The sequence below is a fragment of the Eutrema salsugineum genome, unplaced genomic scaffold (genome assembly GCF_000478725.1).
Source record: "Eutrema salsugineum unplaced genomic scaffold, Eutsalg1_0 scaffold_16, whole genome shotgun sequence".
Lineage (NCBI taxonomy): Eukaryota > Viridiplantae > Streptophyta > Magnoliopsida > Brassicales > Brassicaceae > Eutrema > Eutrema salsugineum.
In genome coordinates, this window is record NW_006256858.1 from 41,126 (window position 1) to 59,256 (window position 18,131).

General features: G+C 36.8%; 5 protein-coding genes and 1 non-coding gene across 6 annotated transcripts; 2 read left to right on the forward strand and 4 right to left on the reverse strand.

The window, feature by feature from the left end:
- The first annotated feature begins 436 nt into the window (after positions 1-436).
- Positions 437-4,319, forward strand: LOC18021401 (putative amidohydrolase YtcJ). Its single transcript, XM_006403349.2, has 15 exons — positions 437-549; positions 657-820; positions 1,024-1,125; positions 1,249-1,321; positions 1,512-1,618; positions 1,703-1,826; positions 1,965-2,159; positions 2,288-2,373; positions 2,687-2,794; positions 2,940-3,035; positions 3,202-3,300; positions 3,399-3,473; positions 3,554-3,685; positions 3,788-3,903; positions 3,991-4,319. The coding sequence occupies exons 1-15, from the start codon at positions 471-473 to the stop codon at positions 4,163-4,165; spliced, it is 1,731 nt and encodes a 576-aa protein (XP_006403412.1). The 5' UTR covers positions 437-470; the 3' UTR covers positions 4,166-4,319.
- Positions 4,320-8,185: 3,866 nt separating this feature from the next.
- On the forward strand, positions 8,186-9,607 carry LOC18021393 (nematode resistance protein-like HSPRO1). The gene has a single exon (XM_006403351.2). It carries the CDS (start codon positions 8,212-8,214, stop codon positions 9,490-9,492), a length of 1,281 nt encoding a protein of 426 aa, XP_006403414.1. The 5' UTR covers positions 8,186-8,211; the 3' UTR covers positions 9,493-9,607.
- A 130-nt stretch (positions 9,608-9,737) lies between these two features.
- On the reverse strand, positions 9,738-12,093 carry LOC18021394 (glycosyltransferase family 64 protein C4). Its single transcript, XM_006403350.2, has 5 exons — positions 11,714-12,093; positions 10,781-11,177; positions 10,314-10,477; positions 10,150-10,220; positions 9,738-10,039 (listed from the first exon to the last, which is right to left on the reverse strand). The coding sequence occupies exons 1-5, from the start codon at positions 11,935-11,937 to the stop codon at positions 9,879-9,881; spliced, it is 1,017 nt and encodes a 338-aa protein (XP_006403413.1). The 5' UTR covers positions 11,938-12,093; the 3' UTR covers positions 9,738-9,878.
- A 1,236-nt stretch (positions 12,094-13,329) lies between these two features.
- LOC18021623 lies at positions 13,330-14,121 on the reverse strand. Its single transcript, XM_006403352.2, has one exon. The coding sequence runs from the start codon at positions 14,079-14,081 to the stop codon at positions 13,479-13,481; it is 603 nt and encodes a 200-aa protein (XP_006403415.1). The 5' UTR covers positions 14,082-14,121; the 3' UTR covers positions 13,330-13,478.
- A 187-nt stretch (positions 14,122-14,308) lies between these two features.
- LOC18021395 (sedoheptulose-1,7-bisphosphatase, chloroplastic) lies at positions 14,309-16,465 on the reverse strand. The gene is made up of 8 exons (XM_006403353.2): positions 16,234-16,465; positions 15,933-16,058; positions 15,644-15,829; positions 15,467-15,548; positions 15,158-15,379; positions 14,979-15,079; positions 14,791-14,862; positions 14,309-14,700 (listed from the first exon to the last, which is right to left on the reverse strand). Exons 1-8 carry the CDS (start codon positions 16,348-16,350, stop codon positions 14,422-14,424), a joined length of 1,185 nt encoding a protein of 394 aa, XP_006403416.1. The 5' UTR covers positions 16,351-16,465; the 3' UTR covers positions 14,309-14,421.
- Positions 16,466-17,758: 1,293 nt separating this feature from the next.
- TRNAM-CAU lies at positions 17,759-17,830 on the reverse strand. The gene has a single exon. It is a non-coding gene; the product is annotated as a tRNA-Met (tRNA).
- Between the last annotated feature and the right edge of the window lie 301 nt (positions 17,831-18,131).

Sequence of the window (18,131 nt, forward strand, 5' to 3'; positions counted from 1 at the left end):
AAATCTCTCATGGCTCAGTTGGTTCATGTGCTTGTCTATGGTGCTCTGCTTCTCAGGTTCGAATCCAGGGAACAACAATTTTTTTGATTTTTCATCCAACCAAAATGGTGTCGTTTTTAGTAAGCTGACGTGTCTCTTGCCATGTCATACTCCGTCAAGCCTCGTCAGCATTTTTTAACCGTTGACTAAGGTCAAGATAGATTTTGACCCATATATTAAAGTTCAGATCGTAAATTTTGAATTTTTATATAGTACAGATAGCAATTAGCACCGTATTTTAGTTTAGATTTTTTTTGACACATCAAATTTAGTTCGGGTTGATTTTGACCGTTTTCCCGGTAGAGTGCTAACGTATCTGGTCGGTTCGGTTTTGTATCAGTTTCCGGTTAGGATTGGTTTTGGTTTAAGTGGAACGAACATTCCAATTCCTCCTAAGATGGTTGTATCCGTTTAGCATTTCTCCGGCGACTATGAACGGCTTCGTCGTCCTTTCCGCTGCCGTCTTCCTCCTCATCTCCGTCGTTTATCTTCCTCTGCTCAACGACTTATGTAATTACGGCTTCCATTATTAGCTCCCTTTCTCGCCGCTAGTCAGATAATTTTTGAGACATTTTGACTTGATTCTGATTATTCGTGACTCGATTGATGTTTCGCAGATTGGTCAACTTTGACATCTCTTATACCACCGGTTAATATCGTGGCGGATTTGTTAGTGAGAAATGGAACAATATTCACCAGCGATAGTGCTTTGACGTTTGCCGATTCCATGGCGATTCGTAATGGCAGGATTCTCAAAGTTGGAAGCTTTTCCACTCTAAAGGTTCTTCATTTTTTTTTCACTCTTCTTTGATGCTCTTTTACACGTAATCGAGTTCTATGGGAAATCCTCTGGGAACTATTTTCATGTTTAGTGTTCAAGTGGTTGATGATATTTTTTCTGCTCCTTTTATACTACTCTACTAGCATGAATCTGGAAGTTTGATAATTGTCATTCTCATGAAATTAATAATTCGATGAAGACAGGATTTTATTGGAGATGGAACCATAGAGGTGAATCTGGAAGGGAAGGTTGTAGTGCCTGGACTTATTGATTCACATGTTCACTTGATTTCTGGTGGAATGCAGGTGATAACGCAAACTTATTTATACTGTAGACGATTTGGAGTAATCATATGCCATTCTTGATCAGATTTAGACACAAACAGTTCACTGTCATTTACCTTTTCCTTTTTTTTTGCTTGAGCACAGATGGCACAAGTTGGACTTCGAGGGGTGAGTCAAAAAGATGACTTTTGTAAAATGGTGAAGGACGCGGTGCAGAGTAATTTCGTTTATCTCATTGTAATGTTGAATCTTAAGTATAACCGGAAAAATATTGTTATCTTTACATTCCTCTAGTGGTGCTGTTTGTTTATAGTACATTAAACATATTTTAGTTCAAGTTGTTAGTTTTTAAATAGCGAGCGCCATAGTATTTTAATTCACTAAGATGTTCTTTGCGATTAATCCAGATGCAAAAGAAGGGTCATGGATTCTTGGTGGTGGATGGAACAATGATTTCTGGGGAGGGGAATTGCCCTCTGCATCATGGATTGATGAAATCTCACCTCATAATCCTGTAAGAAATCTGACGACATATTGTGTTTGTCAATAGTCAACATCATCACCTAAAGTTGTTTTTTTTTTCCCCTTCTTCATGTAGGTTTGGTTGATTAGGATGGATGGTCATATGGCCTTGGCAAATTCCTTCACGCTTAGGATTGCTGGCATTACTAGTTTAACGGAAGATCCAATTGGTGGAACGATAATGAGATTGCCTAGTGGCGGTAATGCTTATGTCAAGAAATGTATATTCATACAGCACTTAGCCTGCTTCGAATACTTTAGAATATAGAGAAGCTTTCTGTGTAGTGATTGGATACTAATATCAGCTGGTTTTTGCTTCTATGAATGACTACTTGCAGAGCCTACCGGTCTTTTGATTGATGCTGCTATGGAGCTTGTCTCTCCCTTGCTTCAAGAAGTCTCAGTGGATGAACGTAGGGAAGCACTTCTTAGAGCTAGCAAATATGCTTTGACTAGAGGTGTGACAACTGTTGTTGATCTTGGAAGATACTATCCTGGCACTACAGATGAGCTCTCCTGGAAAGACTTTCAAGGTGCAATACATCGTTCTGTTAACCCTGAGTGGGATACTTGTCAGATTCACACTTGAATGCTGCTAAAATAGAGAGAATTTGTTTTAGTCTGAACTCATTATGGCTAAATACTTCTTTCTATGGTACAGATGTCTATCGATGGACTGATTCCTTGAAGAAGATGATGATACGGACTTGCTTGTTTTTTCCAATCACGACATGGTCACGTTTATTGGTATGATTTCTTCAGAGGCACCACTTGTTTTTTAATTAGTAGAAGGATTATGTGTGCAAGCATTTTTGTGCTTCTTTAGCACGAGAAACTTAAATGTGTTTCATAGCATTTTTCAACTTTATGTTTTTCAATTTGCATTCATTGTGATCGCATCTCATATATCAGCGAAATCTTGGCATTCCTGATTTTCAAATTCTCTTTCTATGTTTTAGATCATCTGTGCCATGATGGCTAATTAAATTTACAATTCTCTTTTCACCGTTGCTTGCAGAAATATTATTTGTGCTCATCTTCGTTGATTTATTACTTTTAGGATCTTAAGCTTAAGAATGGGCCTGTACTGAGTGAATGGTTGTACCTCGGTGGCGTCAAAGCATTTATTGATGGCTCTTTAGGTTCTAACAGTGCACTTTTTTACGAGGTGAAGAGTACTATATATATACTATATTCTTTCTAATTCATCTGCTATACATTGGTTGAATATATTTTCATATTGCAATGCATTATATGTAACTTTATCTTTCAGCATCACTATATAAAATCCCACGGTTTATATCTTTCTGCAGGAATATCTTGATACACCTAACAATTATGGGTTAGAAGTGATGGATCCTGAGAAACTTTCCAACCTCACAATGGCAGCAGACAAATCAGGGCTTCAGGTGCTTCCCTATTTACTTCTGTGCCTTGCTTGCTCATCGTATTAGTCAATATCTAAAGTCCAAACACATATGTATGAATCTATAATACAAGTGCATTCAATAGCTCATATGCTTGCACAAATTACCAGATATATAAGTTGCTTCTTTTTCTTGTTCTGTGATCAAGGTTGCTATCCATGCTATAGGCGACAAAGCGAATGACATGATCCTTGACATGTACGAATCCGTTGCTGCAGCCAATGGAGACCGGGATAGAAGATTTAGGGTGAAGTTTGATATTTATAAGTTCTTTTCCTCTGAGCTATTTGCTTGCTCATTTGCTTCGTCTGTCAGTACTTAACATCTCTGAGATGCTGCTTACAGATTGAGCATGCGCAACATTTGGCACCAGGATCTGCCGACCGGTTTGGTCAACATCACATTGTAGCCTCAGTGCAGGTTAGTCAATTCCCAGCTTCGAGGCATTTTGACTTCAAACTCATATGATTGAACTAACAATATCGAAGGCTCGTGAACAGCCGGATCATTTGCTTGATGATGCTGATACTGCTCCTAAGAAGCTCGGTTTTGATAGAGCTCAAAAGGAGTCTTATCTGTTTCAATCTCTCTTAAATAGCAATGCACTCTTGGCATTTGGTTCAGACTGGCCTGTACGTTTCAGATAATCTCTCCATCTATAATATGTTAACATAGAAAGATTTGCATGTTTTCAAACTACGAATTCAAGCTTACTTCGTTGGTCTTTGCTTTAGGTGGCAGATATCAACCCGTTGCACAGTATCAGAACCGCGGTTAAACGAATACCTCCCAAGTGGAACCACGCTTGGATTCCATCTGAATGCATCTCTTTTACCGATGCATTGATTGCGTAATAATCCTCTGCTCTAGCCTTTTTGAAGTCTCTGCTCCGCTTAACTAAATGCATTTTTCTCAAGCATTCATATGCAAATTGTAGGCACACGATATCAGCGGCACGAGCAGCCTTTCTTGATAATCACTTGGGGTCTTTATCTCCAGGGAAGCTTGCAGATTTTGTCATATTGTCAACAGATTCCTGGGACGAGTTCTCGAGAGACGGCTCTGCTTCGGTTTTGGCAACGTATGTAGGAGGAAAGCAAATGCATCCATGATATATGATGAAGTTTCTATCCCATAAACAAGGTTTGTAAACTAAGTATCTGATAAGTGCTCTGTTTCTATATGCATTGTAAATATATGTATACATAAATATAAAAAATTGGCTTATCAATTACATAAACGTTAATTGCAAAATGGATGGGTTAGGTGCACCATTGCTTCTCGTCTTCTAAATTCACACTAGATCATTGAACATTAAAGTATGTGTCGATGTCACATAAACGAATATAATCCAAAATATGTGAAATGTAAATTCGTTGATTTGATCTCATTAAAACTATGAACAATTAATTTAGACGGTTAAGACAATGGCTTCTGTCATGTCGTATCCAAATTGCAAAAAAAAAAAGATGATTGTGTAATTGAATTTGATAATGCAAAACCGTAACTATAGAGAAATTAAAAACTTTTAGAAAACAAAATATCTCATAAAAAATTAAGTTTGGTTTGGTTTTCTTAAGAAAATTGTTGGTGTCGGCAAAAAAAGCAAAAAAGTTGTTGGTGAGAGGAACTTAAGAGAGAGTCAACAACATTTGCAAAAAAAGGTTGTCTAGTGAGGGCCCAAGCACGAGTCACATGGCGAAGGGGAAACTCTCTTTAGACGCGGAAGAAGAGCCTAAGCCAATGAGAATGTGTGGAGCTAGCTGTACTGTCTACGTGGCTATCTGGTTCCAGCCGTCAACTCGGTTTGGTTCTACCACATGGCACTTATTACTGAGCAGAGAGCCCCCACGTGTTGGCTTTTTATTTTTCACGCGCGAGATGACCTGATTGGTCGGCTTACGTCTGGATTCTCTCTGGTCCTAGTTCAAGTCATTTTTCGCCACGTAAAAATCTGATGATTCTATTTTTCTCACGCGAGAAACCTACGGAGTTGTTCTCCAAATCCAAATTCAGATCAAGCTGTTTTTTTGTACGAAAACAAGATTATACAGCTTTTTTATTTATTTTCTATTCTAATCATAGGGCCAAAGTGTAAAACTGATTTTTTTAAAAAATGCGTACCAATATATGGATACGATTATTTGCTAACATGGTGTGTGTGTGTCAGTGTGTGTGTGCGTGTGTGCATGTGTATAAGATATTGGATAATGCACCAAGAAAAAATAGTGAAATGTTATAACAATTTGGATAGTTACCGATAAAATTTTGTAAATAATGGTTGGAGAGACACGAGTATGCGAGAAAAGAGACACAAATTAAAGTGGGAAAGATTCATCTCTAAAACGTGAAAGTAAGATATGATATGTCTTAATGAGTAGCTATAGAGTATAGACACATCTCATTCCCCTCCAGGCTTTTTTTTAGTTAATAAAAAAAATCATATTGTCGTGGTTTAAAATTTTTATTCTCGAAACTAATGCACACATTAGTTTTCGTTCTTTTATTATTCCGCGGAAACCAATTGAATCTGCTGTGCTATATTTTCAGAACGTGAGGTTCTAAAACCTTAAACTCTCTCTAATTGAGATATGTAGTATAATTTCTACAGTTTTAGTATTTGTGACATTAGGTAACCAAAATCCTCACAAAAACATGTTATAAAACGAAGTGCCTCCGTCACGAGACGAAAATGTGAAATCATGTTATGTGTGTGTGGATGTGCACGTGTATAGAACTGAATTGTTAGACTGCATGTCGACTATACAAACTATTTAATCTTTAGATATTAGCATATTGTCTCGACGACAGGTGGCTGATTGTTGGATATGATGATCTCCAATTTCGATATTGGATATTTAATGGAATACGTTCCCATTCGTTTTCTATCACCACAAATTATGTCCATGACATATCTTGAGTGTTCACAACAGCTAAGCAATATAATGATTTCCTTTTTCTATTTAATTTGTTATCTCTTCAACTATATATACGGTCTAATCACTGCTTCAATTCAAAATTGATGATTAATGAAAATTATACCTTTTTTGTTATTGCTACAGGTTATTTATATATAAATTACTGAACGCAAAAGAAGATTATTGCGTTTACATACATTTCTTAAAACTCCAACCAATTACAGTTTATTTTTATTTTTTACTTTGTCAAACCACTCCTCTTATATTCGAGATCTAACTTCTAAGAACACCTCCATCGGTGGTATGAGGAGGGCTGTAATTAATTTATGAGCTGAAAAAAAAACATTTAATGCATTTTCAAAGCAGATACGGTTCTACTTTTGCATTCTGCAGAACCTCAATAGAGATGATGACGTGTCAAACTGACGATTGGTCATTGATTTTTTTTTGTTTATTTTATTGAAATCTCTGAATGATCAAGAAGTTTTGCTATTTTTTTTACTGATTATTTGGTCGATGGAACCAACCGATGTATTTCATCGGATAAAAAATTTATGTAATGTTTGTTTAAATTTCAAATTAATAAAATAATTTGTATTCATAAAATATTTATATTTTAAAAATTATAATTAAAAAAAACAAAATTTTTTTTTTAGAACTCCTCATTACATCCTACCATTGGAGGTTCAAATTTGATAAAGATATAATTAAGGTTCTAAAATCAACAAAATAATTAAAACCATTAAAATAAAGAATTAGAGCCCCTAACTACATATTAGCGTTGAGGGTGCTCTAAGGTGTTCACTTACTTATGCACCATAAACCGCCCTAAAAGTCCAAATTAACTACGATCAAAGTATTTGTTGCCGATCATACTCTTATTTTCTTGGGTACCAACTACATATTACTTTTTTAATTAGTCTAATTTGGAAAACAAAAATTATAAAAACTTAATATTATACATTTTTAAAAAGTAGTTGATATAGACCCGTTTGTTAGGAAGATAGGAGAATTATTATATTAAAATTAGGAACAACTGAAGTCAAAAAAATGTGATAAAGTGTACAGATTTTTGAAAAGTTCTTCATTTAATAGTACAAATCTGGTTAGCTGCATATAATTTTCAAAGATCTGTCTCTTTTAAGTAGATACGATAAGTCGATAAGAACAAATAACTTTCAAAGATTGAAGAAGATAAAATTAATGTTTTCAATTTCCAAATCAAACGTACTATTTTCCTGGTACATAATGAATAAAGATCATGACACCGACATAACAATACTATTGATTAATTATTTGAAGTTGGAACGTTACAATCGGAATGTTGAACTTTAACTCAAAACGGGATTAAGAAACACAAAAAGGGAGACCAAAGTCAAAGGCTAGCTAGGGTCCGTTCCACTCTCTTCCCAAAGTCCTTAAACGCCATCGAAAGGGATTCCGACCAAACCCTCATGTACCCTCTTATTTTATTTTACTTGAATTTTTATTTCTTTACGTAAGACTTGACTAATTATCAGTATACATCTTTACATCTTATCCATTGATCTAATTTTAACGAAACAAAAACAAAGACTAAAAGTCATTAACTATAAGAAGCCGAACAAAATAAAAATATTTGTTTAAGATAATCTCATTGTTTCAGAAAATAAAAATATTTGTTTGGAGTATTATATATTTGAATTTAATTTGAACAAAAGCTTAAAACTGAATTCTGAAATAAATTAAACTTTATTCTTAGCTACATTTTATACTTTTTTTGTTTCATGATTTGTATGGAATGAATTAGATATTCGGCAGTTATCAACAAGCTTTTCACAACTAGATAGATCATGTATCCATATTTTTAATAAGAAGAACATAAAATTTTCTATATTTGGAAATTTTATATTTTGAATAAGAAGAACATAAAAATTTCTATTTAAAGAAAGATTTAGAAAAACACCTAAAAGTAAGGAAAACGTACCGTATAACTGAATGTATTCGTTAAGATATATATATATATATTATAATTGAAAGTTTCCATTAAGAAAAAAAAAACATTAATAAGGGAAATAGCCGTTGTTGTACGTTGACTTTCAAACTACATATGATCTTTGTCTGTCTTATTTTCCACATAATGACGTCTTTATACTCTGTTTCCTATCCATTTCCCTTCACATGACTCTCTCATATTTTCTCCATCTATATATATATCCTCCCATTCTTATATATACAAATAAACTCGTTACTTAAGAAAAATGGCTGATTTGGATTTGCAGAGGAAGATGGTGTCTCCCAAACTCCACGTCACCATTCCGGAGCTGCTTAAGCTCTCCTCCTCCTCCTCCTCTTCCTCTGCCTCCGCCTACGAGCTCTACCTCCGTTTGCCGGAACTCAGGAGCCTCTGGTCCTCTCTGGATTTCCCTCACTGGATCTCCGAGCCTATTCTCAAACCAGCTCTTCAAGCTCTTGAGATTACTTTCCGTTTAATCCAGAACGTTGCTTCCGACACACGTCCTTACATCAACCGCCGTGAGTGGATCCGACGGTTGGATTCGCTCGCGACGAGCCAGATCAAAATCGTGGCCTCAATCTCCGAGGATGAGGAGGAGACGGAATCGACGGCTCCGATCAGCAACAGCTGGAGCTCGCTGAGTCTGTTACCGGAGATCGCAACGTGTCGTGCATCGGAGAGCATTGGACAGAAGATCTTGTGTACCATCGAGAATGAGATGCGTTGGTGTAAGTATACACTCGGTTTAGGTGAACCAAACCTCGCCGGAAAACCGTATCTCCAATACGACGTCGTTTGTCGCCCCGACGAAATACACAGAGTCAAGAACAATCCATACGCCGATCACATTGATAACATGGAGAACCAAACACTATACACTATTCACCAGATTTTTGAATCTTGGATTTACGCTTCCGTGAGTCTCTTGAACCGAATCGTCTCGAGAATCGACGAGGGAAAGTTCGAAAAAGCTTCTGCTGACGTGTACTTGCTAGAGACGATGTGGAAGCTTCTGACAGAGATCGAGGATCTGCACATTCTGATGGATCCAGAGGATTTCCTCAAGGTTAAGAAACAGCTGCAGATCAAATCAACGTCTCAAAACGACGCGTTTTGTTTCAGGTCCAAGGGACTAGTGGAGATGGCGAAGTTGTCGAAAGAGCTGAGACAGAAAGTGCCAGCTGTCCTCGATGTGGAGGTGGACCCTACCGGAGGTCCGAGGTTGCAGGAGGCGGCGATGAAGCTTTACTCGAGGAAGGCAGAGTACGAGAAGATCCATTTGCTTCAGGGGATGCAGGCGGTTGAGTCGGCGGCGAAGAGGTTCTTCTTCGGGTACCAGAAACTGGTGGCGGCGATGATGGGGAGCGCGGTGGCGAACGCGAACAGAACGGCGGCGAGTCATCACGAGTCGTGTGACTCGCTGACTCAGGTTTTTATGGAGCCAACGTATTACCCGAGCTTAGACGCTGCAAAGACTTTTCTTGGAGAGTTTTGGGGACATCTGGTATGCAGTGGACGACACTGACACAACTAAGGCAAACACTATTTAATCCATAGCTGTAAACACTATTGAAATTTTTGAAAAATTTAACGATCCGTGTATGAATATATATTTTTTGACATAAACGAGTGTTTTCACAGAATCAGATGTTACAACAATGTTACAATGATGGTACACCATACACTAGGCTACTATATCTCTTTGTAAGCCTCTACGAGAAAAACCCCATAAGCCACCAATTACAAACTCTCTCTCTCTCTCTCTTCTCCCTCTTGCCGCAAGAGCAAAGATCAGTCCTTTTTTTTTGGGTACTCTCACTTTGTACAAAATCAGTAGATAGCTAGACCATGAAGAGTAGTAGTAACGAGTGGAAGAGAAAGCGGAAACGCACCACTATGTGAAAGCAGCAATCACCAGAACCATAAATTGCGGCTATCTACGGCTTTCATGGAAGTGTATACAAGTGGCATTCTCCCGAATTCTGCTACAAACCGATTTACGCAGTGTGTTCTTTTCTCTGTGTGTCCTCCTATGCTACTGATTCCTGTTGAACCGATTTCATATATCTTACCTACAAAAACAGGCCAAAAGGAAGAAGGATATACTCTTCATCAGCAGAGGTTATTAGAATCATATGACCATAGACAGGGTTCTAAGAGTTGCCTGCGGTTGAAAAATTACCTTTAACCCATATAGGAGGAGCGTTTGTAGCATTTGCGACGAGGAATGACATTGCGATATCTTCACAGTTCCTGTAATTAGATGAATTTCATGCTTAGGTGGTGAGTTTCAATCACAGAAGCAGAGATACAAAGAACACAGAGAGAATGAGAATGATAAGGAACCTGTTCTTGGTTGTGAATTCCCTGATTGATGCCGGCATGCTGTTTGTGTAAAGGCTGAGATACTTTTTGTGGAAGAAGGCTGCCTTTGAGAGTACCATGCTATATGTACCACTCCACCAAACAGACCACCATCCGCTGTAGGTGTAGTAATCGGCTTTATCATTCTGCAGAAATTGAAATCGACTTTGTGATCCAAACAGCATGTACAGAAAAAGATAATTCCAAACAGCATGTACAGAGTTCTTAATAGTTATTTATTACTAGCTGTTAGATCCTATGGATGGAAAGAGAGCGAGAGAGAGAGATTACTAACTCCTTGAATAATGGGAGAGACCTATGATATTCAGATCAGTGAAAGAGTCCTAATAGCAAACAGCTTAAAGACAATGCATATTTTTACCATTTTTTGTCCTGTTGTTTGATAAAGAAGCTTCTTGAAAATAATTAGAAAATAAAAAGTGACATACCGATTTTTCAGGCCAATGCACACGGGGCACGAACCCCACCATTGTCTCTGGGGCACTCTCCCAAACGTTGAATGCAAAATCTACCGTGTGACAAGGAAATATGATGTCATCATCGATTGAGAAGACAGCGTCTGTTTTCAAGTCTTTAATGTCTTTAAACCTGTTGTTCAAACTGTCTTCTTTGTTTATATCAAATCTTAGCTCAACCTCATGCCCGCCTCGCGTTTTTTTCTTCAGAACATTTTGAAGATACTCTTTCAGGGACTCTGATGGAGGGTTAGGTTCACTCCAAACAATGTGGATAGAGTCAAGCCTAGAACATGATGCATAGTGAGAAACCGACTTCTTTAAGAGATCATATCTCTTCCATGTGTTCATTAAAAGTGTATAACCTTTCCTGCAGATTTTGATAAGAAATCCATCAAAATTAGACAATACAGAGCAAAACTATGCGGTCTAACCAAAAGCAAAAGGCCAACTACCTTATTAGAGTTACATTTACTCCACAATTCCTAACACATACCTTTATGCAACTTCGATCATGCAAAGGCGTAGACTAAATTGTATACTCGAGCTCAAAAAACACAACCTTTTACTATAAATAGATGGAGAAACAACGCAAAGTCTCCAATATATTCAACCCAATTAATATCCAACGAAACAATACATAAACAATTTCCTTCGAGGACAATGATAACCAAACCAAATCGCTAAAGCAATTCAAAGTTCTACTAAAACTAATCTGAAAAAAGGTCAAAAGTGGCTCATTTATAATAGCACTTATCAAATATTACTTTGTGCAACCAAATATTACTTTCCTAATAAATAATCTTAGTCTTCACCAGGAGTTACCCAAATCAAAGTTAAACCCAAAACATTACAGCAAAAATTTCGAGGTAAGATGAAGAAAAACTTGAGGAAACGTGTACACACCTTGATCCAGAGATCCGATCTGCGACGGCGGTTGAACTGTTAACCCAACCGATCGCCGAAGGCCGAGAAGACCGGCAAGCGAGTGTGATCAAAGCGAGAGCGATACAGAAAAATAGAAGAAACTTAGTGCTTCTCGCCGTCACGAGCTTCCGTAGCTTCTGATCTCCACGGCGATACGCTAATGAACAACCTCCCATCTCCTTAGAAACGTCTCCTCCTCCCATCTAAACAACGAATCTAAGTTTCCAAAAATAGATAACTCGGAGGAAGAAGAGGAAGAAGAAGAAGAAGAAGAATCTGGTCAACTGGTGTCAAGAGCAGGTCGAGAGCAGGTCGACTCAGTCTTCGCTCTCATGCGGATTTTTGTTTCTCCTCTTCAGTTTTAGTCATGCGTATTATCGCAGATCAGAAGACGAGTGATGTTTTATGGTGCGTCACGGCACACGGTAAGAGAAAACCAAATATCCACGTGTAACCATCGTAACCGTTGGCGTTACGCTGTCTGAAGTGTCTACCACGATCTCGACGTTTTCCCGATTTCAATGGTATACTGTCTTTGGTAAGTAGTGGGCCCATATTTATTTATATACTTACTTTAGTTTCTTGGAAATGGCTTACATGCTGTGACTAAAGATTAAAAAAAAACAAATAAATAAAGGAAAGAGCCGTAATTTTGAATGGTAAATGAAAGGATTTCGATCCTTATTCTGTTTTCGTTTTCATTCTCAGTTTATTCCTGTTTTGGCTCTCTTTTGCTGTTTGTGACTTTTGGATTCACTTGGTTTTGATATTTAATGGATAATTTCATTCAGACAAGAAAAAGAAGAAATATTCGACTCTAATGTTTTGCCGTCCTTTTATGGATAATTACTAATTAGGTCAATAACTTTCCATTTTAGTGGGTTTCCGATGCCACACTCAATGCATCCAAAAATAGCTTAAGATCCCAAAAATCCAAAAATTAGATCTTGTTGGGTCTTCGAGCTTGTTACAAGATTAACACGTCTCTGTATATTGTTAAGTTGATCCTTTTTCTCGGATATACAAGTTGATTTTCAGATCATGAGATTTAAAATTTTTTGTGGTACCCTTTCCTAACTTTACAACAAATTGTACAAAGAATTTCTATCTGAGAAAAGAGTTCGTCATTTATAAGCTACTACGCCTCGGATAGCTGATTGGGCTTTTCGCATAATATTGGCCCAAATCATATTTCGCACTGACTTGAAAATTTTACTATGAAATTTCAAAACACCACAAGAAATAAAAACGATCTTCAGTTTTATTATAAAGGAAAAAGGCATGAAGTTTCCAATTCCTGGTGGATTTAGGATCTCGATCTATTCAAGAAATACCTTTGTGTGTTGTTCACGTTTGATAGAATTTCCCAAAATCGTTCGTCATGGATAAGGAAGTGTTTTGAAACCGAGTTTTCACAGGTTTCATGTACAAGATTGCTTGACCGAATCTGCTGCCAATGTTCTTCACTACTGGGATCTCGCAATCAATCATGGATAATTACTAATTATGTCAATAACTTTCCATTTTAGTGGGTTTCTCAATGCATCCAAAAATAGCTTAAGATGTCAAAATTCGAAATTAGTAAATATGCTTTTACAAGATTGAAATGTCTCTGTATATTGTCACTTTGAGCCTTTTTCCCGGCTATATAAGTTGGTTTTTCAGACCTATAAGAATTTTGTGTTTCCTTTCCTAATTTACAACAAATTGTACAAAATTAATTATGTCTTCTTCTTCTTCTTCTCTATGGCTCGTCTTCGTCTTGTGGAGAAGAAGAATCAACGGACTGTGCGAAATCATAGTCCATTATCACACCATCCATGGCGTGAACGACTATCTTCCCTCTCTTTAACCCCATCTTCACAGTCTCGACGCCATTAACGACCAATCCACCACCATTTCTCTTCTTCCAAATCTTCAGTGTGAAACCACTCAACGACTCGTACGACGCCGTTTCGTCTTTCCCTATGTCTCCTTCCTCCACTTTGTACGGAACCACAGCGAAACTCATGATCCTCGATACGACGGCGTATGTGTTGTCGCCGTCGTCTTCTATTCGCCGGCTATTGTTAAGTTTCAGCCCCAGATCTCGGCTAAATGCTTCGTCGGACGGTACGAAGGCAGTGAAAACCAGATCTTCAGGTAGCATCTCGATCATCATCTTCCCGAAGAATCCAAGTTCATCGGAGAGATCGTATCTAAGTTTGCGGAGAGAGAGGTAGTCACCGGCGACCGGAGGTGATTCGGGTAATCGAAGGAAGGAGAAGACGAGAATTGTTAGTGAAGAAGCAGTGATGAGAAGAAATAGGAATAACACTGGATTCTTCATGAAATGAGGTTTCCTCATCGTTTACATTGATTCATTGATAGAGCTCTGCGAAAAAGGCTTCCAAGGAAGAAGAAGAAGAAGAAGAAAGATCGAAGCTCGATTTGAGAAAGAAGAAGCTAGTACGCTTCGAAATCTGCGAAATTTGGATCTGGTTGGGCTTTTTCTTCGCATTTTCGGCCCAAATCATATTTCGCATTGACTTGAATTGTAAATACTAATAAATACCACAATAAAGGAACCTAGAGTTTGGTAATAATTTTGTTGCTTCTCATATAACCCAAGGGAAAAGAAAGTAGATTATCCGGTTTATGGTAAAATAAACATGGTTTAGGTTTTTTTTTTGAATAATGAGTTTCTTCTAAGCAGTAACTCCAATGGGAACATTCTTGAGTCTTGATGTTCCGTAGAGGGTTTCTTCAAAACGAATGATCTCGTTCTTTGAGCCATAAGCAACTTGAGTTCTATCGTCGAGGTTGATGATGGTCTTGTCAAGCACGGACTTGTATCCATCACTGCTGAATCCGCCAGCATTCTCAACGAGCAGGCCAAGAGGAGCCACTTCGAACAGCAACCTCAACTTTGCCTTAGCCGTAGGAGAAGTCACGTTTGTGAAGATTCCTTTCTCCTTCACAATAATCTGCCAAAAAACAAATTGATAAGTTGTTAAAATTCAAGTTTCTCAGTCAGAAGTAGAAATCCGGTTTAAAGCTTCAACGAGGGAACGAACCTGGTTAACGTCAGGAACCATTCCTCCTGTGTATCGCAGTGTGTACTTCTCTTTCACGTAGTAATCAATCAGCTGATTTCAAAGTGAAGGTAAAGTAGAAGAAGAAGAAGAAAAGCATTCAGAGAGAGTTGTAGTTTGGTTATTAGATTGAAGCAAAATTAAAGTCAGATAGGTTCAAAAGCAAGAACCTTGCTGTATTCGGAGTTGTCGAATGTGGCTCTCAAGTTTCCTGGTGAGAACATTTTCCCTTCTGCGATCTCTGTTGTCTCCTTAACGTGCTGCCATTTCCCTGGAAAAACACTTTGAGCTTAGTCTAAGAAAACCACTCAATGAATGAATCTTTTAAGACGGGAAAGCAGAGGAAAACCTTCATCAAGAAGCAAGAACTCATGAGTTCCTGGAAACCCTTTAACAGCCAAAACATAAGTCGTTCGTGGACCATAGATTCCCATGGCTGCAGCCACTTGATCTGCTCCAGTGACTCCAGTTAACTTGTCTCCAGGCCAAACCCCGAATATGGTTCCCACTGTGAAGTTTGTATCCACAATGCTTGATCCATCCAATGGATCAAATGCAACGCTAAACCCACCTGTCCAAAACAAATTTCATACATTTTCCATAACAATTTCCACGGAATTAGGAAGTGGAAATGTAACTTAATTTTACATGAACCGACCTTCAACTGGACCTCCCATGTCTTGAAGCTCAGGTACTTCTTCAGAGCAAGCGTACTTGCAAACATGCGAGTATTGCAAAGCCTATAAAGACCAATACACAAATCAAAACCTAATATGCTCATTTTCCCGAAAATCAAACTTATGAAACAAGTTATTCAAAATGTAGTATATATAACCTCAAAGAGAAGCTTGTCGGCGAGCATATCGACAGCGAGTTGCTCATCACCAAAGGAATTAACACAAGCTGTTCCACCACAAGAAGCTGTTCTAACTTTGAAAGCTATTGTCCTCAATGCTTCACCCATACACATTAACAAAGTTCTCAGTCCCTTGTCTGGTGTAGCTTGTGTCAAAAACTCTTCCTATACAGTCACACAAGTAAGAGACTTTCAGTATAATCAAAATTAAATCTTTAACACTGAGTTTAAATAAAAATTGAGTCTTTTTTTGTTACTCTAGAATTACCAAGCTTTGGCCAATTTCACATTTGGTCACACTTGAAGCACCATTGTTCTTCGCCTTGGTGGACTTCAATTGCGATCTTGGTGCTAGTCGCAGTGAATCTCCAAAGATCGAGCTCGATTTCAGACGCTGCTTATTTCAAATGTTAAGTACCCGTTTACAATTAGGCACACATTCGTTATATTGAATCAATCAAAATAAGTTTTCTCACTCACTATCAGTGAACAAAATTTTACTCAGTAATCACGCATGTGTGTGAAGTCAGTGCTATATGCATAATTGTAGAAGATACGAAATTACGAACCTTGAAGCTGGAAGAAGCGGAGAAGGAAGAAGGAGGAGAAACCAATGTAGAGGATCGTTGAGAAGAGACGCTTGGGAGGAGGATGCCATGTGAGTAGCGCGCGATGCTGGTCTCCATTGCTGATATTTGATCGAAGAAGAAGAAGAAGAAGAAGAAGAAGAAGAAGAAGAAGAAGAAGAAGAAGAAGAAGAGCTCTCTACAGAGAATAATGGTGGAGACAAAAAATCAAACCCAAGTGGTTTTGGAGAAGATAAAGGATGTTTAATGCTGAGAGTGCCACGTGGCAGTCTGAGAAGATATGCTTACGGCTCTGGTGATGGGCAATTGGGCAAAAAGAGAGAGAGAGAGTGAGGCAAAGAGATGTATTGAGGCTTTCATTTGCCATCATTCATTTGTTGTGTGGTTATGGGTCCTTCTTTATCATTTTCAGATTATATCATATCTCCAATTTCATATAAAATAGAACATTTATAAATTAATACTCGATAAATTAATAATCACTATAAATTAATAAATTTTGCTGGTCTCAAGTCGGGTCAATGTAAAAAACAATCAAATTCGATAAAATAATAATATAATATTTCTTTTTAAAATTCTAATGTAAATATATGGTCTCAACAAAAATATAAATTAATAATTATATAAATTTATGCAAATGTATGTAAATATAATATTTTAAAATATGATTAATGTGTTTGTTTTTACTTAAAGTTGAAATGTCATTGGTTCCCATCTCTCTAATTATTATATCAATAGCTTTTATTGCTGTTTTATTATATACAATCAAAATTTTATGATAATTTTTTATGTGATAATTGATTTTCTTACATGTAAATGTTTTTAAATGCATTGTAATGTTATCTTCAATTTTATTAGCAACAATACTCGTAATAGCTATGGTTTTTTATAATTTTTAAACTTATAAATATTTATATTTTTATATGGAAAATATAATATGGTGTTAAAAACTATTTTACTGTGATAGTTATGATTTTTAATTATAAATTATATTATGAGATTTGTTAAAATTTTAAAATATAACATTATTCCAAAAAAGGTTTTAAAAAATTATATGCGAAAAGCAAATTTTCTCTATAAATTAATAATTATTTATTTATAAATAAATTAATATCATGATAAATTAATAAAATATCATGGTCCCAATATTATTAATTTATAAAAGTTTTACCGTATCTCACCATCACGGATATAGAAAGACGAAAAATATGATGTAGCACACAAGAAAACTTCATTATTATATAACTCGTATTATTTCATTATTAAGTTATATAATACTATATAATATATGTACCATATTTATATGCGATCAGTTGTATTTTATCTTAGAAACGCCTAAATGGACTAATATCGGCGAAGCCCAATTAGGCGTTAGGATTTGGGTGTTAGTATGCTTTAATTGGTCGCAATCTTACATTTTTATATTTCTTTTTGGTAAATACAAGATGATATTTTATTAATTTTAATGTAGAAAATAAGTAAAATAAAAACAAAAAAATGGTACTAATATCAGAGCCAGGTTTCGATCCTGGGACCTGTGGGTTATGGGCCCACCACGCTTCCGCTGCGCCACTCTGATTTGCTCAACAGTTTATAGACGTTCACATTATATTTAACGAATGTTTAGGATTCTTATTTCTATTTGAATATACATTACCCGAACATGATTGAAACAAAAAATCAGAGTGGTGGAAACAAAAAATAAAGTTGTGAGTATTTCTAAGCTCTCTCCTTTAGTCTTTAAAGAAATATAACTTAAAAGGATTGACGATCTATATCCCCATGGGAACTATCATATAGCACCAAATCCACACGGAACTATGACCTCGTTTTAGACGTCCATGAGAGGAAAGTTGTAGATCTAAATCCCCATGTAATAA